The sequence below is a fragment of the Sceloporus undulatus genome, chromosome 2 (genome assembly GCF_019175285.1).
Source record: "Sceloporus undulatus isolate JIND9_A2432 ecotype Alabama chromosome 2, SceUnd_v1.1, whole genome shotgun sequence".
Lineage (NCBI taxonomy): Eukaryota > Metazoa > Chordata > Lepidosauria > Squamata > Phrynosomatidae > Sceloporus > Sceloporus undulatus.
In genome coordinates, this window is record NC_056523.1 from 308,017,731 (window position 1) to 308,024,279 (window position 6,549).

Consider the following 6,549-nt stretch of genomic DNA (forward strand, 5'->3'; position numbering starts at 1 on the left):
TATGTCAAGATCCTCTGTGGGTAGTATCACAGCTGAATTTCCCTCACATTTCTCATGGAGGAATTCTAAAACAATCTCTAGGGTTTCCTTTTTTTTTTTTTAAATCAATACTATAAAGTCTCCATACCTTTTAAAGTCTCCATACCTTTCAGAGTTTTCACAATACAAGTTTTCTTCTAGTTCAGTTTGTTTTGTAGAATTCTTCAATTAGTTTGCTTTCTGACGAGAGATGTAAATTTATATATTTTTCAGTGATGAAGAAGAAACCTCCCCAAAAAGAACTGATTTTTTTAATTTATTTTGTTCTTTTGCTTTTAAGCAGGATGGTCATAACTATCTTGAAGAATTAGTGAAAGATATTGTACAATGGCTTAACTCTTCATCTGGAATGAAACCAGAACGCAGTCTCCAGAACAATGGGCTACTTAACACTCTTAGTCAGAACTACTTCTTGTTTTTTGGTACGCTTTCCTGTCATCCCCATGGAGTGAAAATGCTTGAAAAGTGTAATGTGTTTCAATGGTAAGTATTTTCTTCACTTATAAAATGTTTTGATACAATTTGTAGCTTGGAAACTTAATCATTCCCTCATTGTTCGTTAAATTTCTTTAGAACTGAAGTGCAGTTTAACCAGTTGTTGTTAGCTGACACTTTTAAAACATTTTAATGGTAACAGCTTTGAGCACAAAGCAACTGGAATGCAAATACTATTAAAATGCAGTACTCCCAAACCATTTGTACTTAATCAATTCTCTATGAATGATTTAAAATTGTGCTAGATTCCAAAGTTTAACATTATGATTTTGAAAGTGACAACCCGTTTTAAAAAGAATATATTCATAATATTTTCCAACATAAATGCCACACATTTATATTGGTTAATTAGATGTTAGAGTATACACATTACACAGTTTGGAGCAGGAAAAAAGTCACCTGTGTTAAAACTTGTTACTGACTTCCAATGTTTCAGTCCCATAATAATTGTTATTGACCTATAAGTACATAGCATTTTAGGACAATGTAGAGAGACAGTGTGGTGTGATGGTGTGAGCACTAGACTATGATTATGGAGACTAGGGTTTGAATCCCCACTTGGCCATGGAAAGTCACTGGGTGACCTTGAGCAAGTCACACTCTTTGCCACTCTTTACCTCAGAGGAATGCAAGGGCAAACCTGAATAAATCTTTTTTAAAAAAAACAACAACCCAGGCTCAGCATAAATCAAAAATGATTTGAAGACATACAACAGCAAGGCAAGAAATAAATGTGTCTGGCAGAAGGAATGTGCAATCTGAAAAATTGAACAACAGATGGAGAAATGAAACAGATGGAGTAAAGATGGTGGGATTTTTGAAGTCACTCATACCTTGCCTATGTGTCAGTATTTGGAGAAGGCAACCTTCTGGATTTTGGAACTGAATTGCCTCCCTAATGCATTGCCCCCTTCCATGAACCCCACCTCCAAATGAACTTTTCATCTTCAGATGCCAGTCCTGTATGTGGGGAGCAATTTCACATTTTTTTCTCTGGTTTTTTTTAAGGTGCAGGACCTGGGTGTTGAATCCAAGTTCAATTCCCATTGGTGATAAAAGTCCTCTCCTGGACCTAAAATGGTCCAGGGGTATGCCAAAATATGTCAAAGGTGCCTCCTACACCTAGCACATGTTTGGGGGCATTCAGGGTAATAATAAAATTTATATATATAAAAATGGTAGTTTGGGCTGGGAGCAACAAAGATGGCTGCACTTTTGCCACTCCCAATCAACATTCTCGGGACTTTGTTTTTCAAGTTACTTGTTCATTTGCATATTTTGCAAGGATTTCATCCAAGCATAACTGTTTTTCAGTCTCCTTAATCTTTGCTCCTTGAAGAATCAAGACCACTTGCTCAAACTGACAGTTTCTAGTTTGGACTACAGCCGAGACGGATTAGCAAGAGTCATCCTTTCTAAAATTCTAACTGCTTCTACAGATGTAAGTATCAGCCAGTTTTTCTGTGTAACTGGGTGCCCTTGTTAATGTTTTTGCATGTGGTGTAGCGGTTGGAACGTTGGACTTTGATCATGAAAACTGATACTTAGAGCTTTTCTTTATGCTCTAAAAATTGTTTGTGACATTGGTGCAGTTACATTCTGTCAACCTACTTTACTTCCTGGGATTGCGAGCTTATATGTGCATAAAGGAGCCTTGGAAGAAAGGAAAGATAAAAATGAATAATATTGCATTTTAAGCCCTAATTTTACAGGAAGCACATTTTGAGCTTGCTATTACCATTTAACATGTAAAAGCTGTGTCAGTGAAACACATCAACAGCTTCTCATAAGATTTTTTAAAAACCAGTATGAGATCTCCACTTCTCCTACATTTTGGAGCCATTCTGACAGGATTCAAATGTATGGGCCTAGTCTCAAGGATGTATATGGTTTTATGTGACATCAACATCAGAGCCACCTCAATCATTCTCATATAAATATGACTGTATATTGAGGGACATTAACTGATTTCACATTTGCAAAATATGCTTTGCCATGATTTATTTCCTGCCGCTAACAAGGCTTTTTTTTCCTTCATAGAACTGCAGGTTGTATGCTACAAAACACCTCAGAGTACTTTTGAGGGCCAATGTAGAGTTTTTCAGTAACTGGGGAATTGAATTATTGGTCACCCAGCTTCATGACAAAAATAAAGCCATTTCTTCTGAAGCACTTGATATCCTTGATGAGGCATGTGAAGACAAGGTGTGAATCCTTTGCCATTTTACTAGGATCCTACTGTGGTTGCATGCAGTCATGTATTAGTTATTCAAGAAATAAACATCTTCTCTGTAATAAACCTACTTTATGTGACAGTATAAAAATTAGATGTTGCTTATAAAATATATAATAAGCTGTGGTAGTATGTCCCAAATGCAATTTCAGCAAGAGAAGAAGCCAAGAAGAAACTTAGGTTACATTCTAATCATTCATATATCTTTAACATTTGCAGGGCTGTCTTTAAGGGCTGAAACATACCAGTTCAAAGGAGCGGCATGATTCCATAGCTCCTCTCAGGTGTCTTGCCGCCGCAAAAAAGAAGTGGCAAATTGCCGCTCTTTTTTGCGGCGGCTTTTCCACCCCTGGCGTGGCTTTTTGGCATTCCTGCAGTGCAGTGCTGGAATGCCATGACACTGGCGTATGTGTGGTCAGCTGTGTGCCTTCCTGGTGGCATGGGGGCATGTGCCGTCTGAATGCCATGCCTACATGCCACTGCAAAGCTGGCGCTTACAGCCCATCTGTTTCAGCCCAAACAAAAGTATCTAAGATGTGCAGTTTTATGTCAACAGTTTATATGTGTTCAAATTACTTCATATAAAGAAACAAGCCAAATTGTAATTTACTACTGATTGATGAGAATTAAGTGCATTAATTAAGTGCATTAATTAACATTTAAGATACTTCTAAAATACCACTCCTGTACTCTCTTTTAGGCAAACCTTCATGCTCTCATTCAGATGAAACCAGCACTGTCACATCTTGGAGACAAGGGTTTGCTTCTCCTTTTAAGGTAAACTTTCACTATAACAAGTCAAATAATTTACATTTTGATAATCAGTGTAAACAATTTATAAAAGGTGTGTAATGGTATATTTTTTCAGATTTCTGTCAATTCCAAAAGGGTTTTCCTATCTAAATGAGCGAGGCTACGTGACAAAACAAATGGAGAAGTGGCAGAAGGTACTTTTTAACAAATCCAGCTCTATGATATTGAGTTTGAAATGTGGCAATCCTTGTTCTGCTGAGGTTTTTCTTAGCTAAAGCCAACCCTCAAACAAAAAAAATTAATACATACAGCACAACTCAAGTTGACAATTTTCAGATCTCATTGATAACAACAGGAGAAGATCCTGGTCCAGGGGCTTCTTGTTGTTCAGACAATGCTCCAAATATGGCAAAATGGCCAGTAACACTCTCCCATGTCTTGCTGTTGGACATTTTGGTGCAAAAAGCAAAATCCCACCCAAGGGCTGCATTTGGCCTATGGGCTGGTTTTTGCCCACTTAGTGAATGAGAGTAGAAGTCTGTTCTGTTATGGAAAACTGTTGTATTTAAGTCGTATGGGAATTAATACACAGTTTGCCATTAAAAAACACATATTAATTGTTCTTCTATACTAATAGTTCTAATATATTAATAGTTCTTCTATAAAACTGTGATGTGGATTTTTTTTCCAGAATCTAATGGCAATGTTCTGCGAGTGAAAGCAGGAGGGATGGTTTCCTTCTCTGCTTTGCTCCCTAAAATGTTTTTCTGAAAGGCTTGGGGAAACCCTTCAAATCAGTTTTTCTGTGTCAGAGAGGAAGAAAAGAAAGCTTCAGTATTACCATAACTGTACCATAGGGATGCAAAAAATATTTTAGAATATATATAATATTTGAAAACAAGGGGGTGTTCAGACAGCCCCGAAGGGGCAGCATGGAGCCGCCCCTGTTTCAGCCAAATCAGGGCTGCGGCAGCTGTATGCCACGACCCCGATCTGGCCTTTCTGGGGCGTCAAAAGCAGCCTCAAAAAGTGGCTCCTTTTTGCTCCCTGGAAAGGCTGTGATAGCCATGGCTATATGGCATTCCTTCAGTGCTGCATCGTAAGGATGCAGCGCCGGAGGAGCACCATGATACCATGCATCATGTGGAGTGGCACAAGGCAGCATGGCACTCTGGGGGAGTGGAGTTGGGGCATGCATCATCTAGACCCTACACCACAACTCTGCCCCAGGGTGGCCTGAACAGGGCCAAGGTGTCCCAATATTTAAAATCTCCCTCTGAGGGAATAAAAAACAGCCATGGGATTTTTCACAGCTCAGAAAGTCTATCTGGAACACTGAAACAGAAAATTAATGTTTCTCCCCCAAATCCAACATTCTCCTGCTGCGTTCTCCTCTGCCTCAAATAGCCAGCAGTAGCTCTTTGTAGCTCCAACATCTTATCCATTCGGCAGTGCAGTAATAAGCAGGGCAAAGAGAGGGATACAGCCTTCCTCTTTCTTGCTACCTCCTTCTCCTCTGGGTAACATGTCATTCTCTGTTTGTTTTTCTAGTTCTCCACCATTTTGTTATCTCTTGCTCGTTCTCTCTCACTTGGTCCCCTTTTTTTTCCCCCTCCCCACTTCATATCAACCCAGCCCCTTCTTTTGTATCATGAAAATTACCTAAATTCACTCTCCTTTGTTGAATGGAAGAGAATACGCAGCCTTCAGCATATGCTGAAAGCCATGATGGATGAAGTGGTGCTGCATGCCAGAAGGAGTAACGGCGCGCGTGCCCACCGCGCTGCCACACCGTTTCGAGCACAGGCCCCATGACTTCTAATGGGACTCAAGCATACTCAGAATTTCTTTTACGCCAGGGGGGGTGGGGTCCACTGTACTTGCTTTTTTAATTGTTTTTATCTTTTTCACATGTACAGTATTATATACAAATTAACATCACAATTTTATTTCTTATAAACTGTACATACATACATCCCCCCATGAACTTCTGTTCTTAGTTCTATTCCCTTCTTCCCAATCTCCTTCCCTTTAGCTTACACAAACATCAAAATATTAGCCATTATCCATTTATGTTTTTCTCTCATATATTCTTACATTTTTTTCCTCCTAAATTATTCACATACATTGTTAAGGGTTGCCATTCTCTTTCCCAATAGTCTGTTGATTTTTTTCTATTCCACACCGTTATTTTATCCAATTCTCTCACTTCCACTATTTTTTCCAACCATTCCTCTTTTTTAGGTGTTGTTTTCGATTTCCAATATCTGGCCAAAACAATTCGAGCTGATGTTATCAAATACAATACCAGTCTCCAGTATTTCTTTTCCTTTTCTATTCCTAATACTGAGGTCATATTAAGTAAATAAAATTCCGGAATACATGGAAATTTTAAATCAATTATCTTTTGTATCTCTTCATGTATTCTATTCCAGAATTTCTTAATTTTTTTACATGTCCACCACACGTGATAGTGGGACCCTATTTTTGTTTGACATTTCCAACATAAATTTTCTTGTATTCCATATATTTTTGAAAGTCTCAATGGGGTGTAATACCATCTATTGGCTGTTTTTAAATAGTTTTCTTTTAAATCTTGGGAGTCAAATTTATTTGACTGCATCCATGCTTTTTACCAATTTTCAAATGGTATGGCATGTCCAATTTCTTGAGCCCACTTTATCATTGTTTCCGTCACCGTTTCCAACTCTAATTCCCTATGAATCAATATTTTATACAATTTAGATCAGGGGTAGGCAGTCTTTTTGAGCTGGGGGCCGGGTTGCTGTCCCTCAGACAACTGGGGGGCCGAAGCCAAAAAATAAATAATTAATTTTTTTTAAAAAATTAAATATATAAATAAACCAGGACAAATGTAGGACAAAATTTTTCAAATGGAAGACACTTTTTTAAAAAAAAATGGAGGACACGCGAAAAAAATTGCTGATTTTTTAAAAAATGTTAATATAAATGCATGTTTCTGAGGCTTCTATAGACAATTGCCCCACAAAGGCCCCGGCGGCAATCGG

The 6,549-nt window shown here is 38.2% G+C and overlaps 1 protein-coding gene across 10 annotated transcripts in view; it reads left to right on the plus strand.

Annotated features, from left to right (window-relative positions):
* RICTOR (RPTOR independent companion of MTOR complex 2) overlaps window positions 1–6,549 on the plus strand; it is a 122,143-nt gene that overhangs the window by 84,330 nt on the left and 31,264 nt on the right. For 7 of the 10 annotated variants that reach the window (XM_042448850.1, XM_042448842.1, XM_042448848.1 and 4 more), the window contains 5 exons: window positions 320–522; window positions 1,849–1,975; window positions 2,575–2,739; window positions 3,468–3,544; window positions 3,636–3,714. In XM_042448850.1, coding sequence (XP_042304784.1) covers window positions 320–522; window positions 1,849–1,975; window positions 2,575–2,739; window positions 3,468–3,544; window positions 3,636–3,714 — 651 coding nt within the window. The remainder of the gene's footprint in view (window positions 1–319; window positions 523–1,848; window positions 1,976–2,574; window positions 2,740–3,467; window positions 3,545–3,635; window positions 3,715–6,549) is intronic. The other 3 variants (XM_042448843.1, XM_042448845.1, XM_042448847.1) reach the window with 1 other exon arrangement.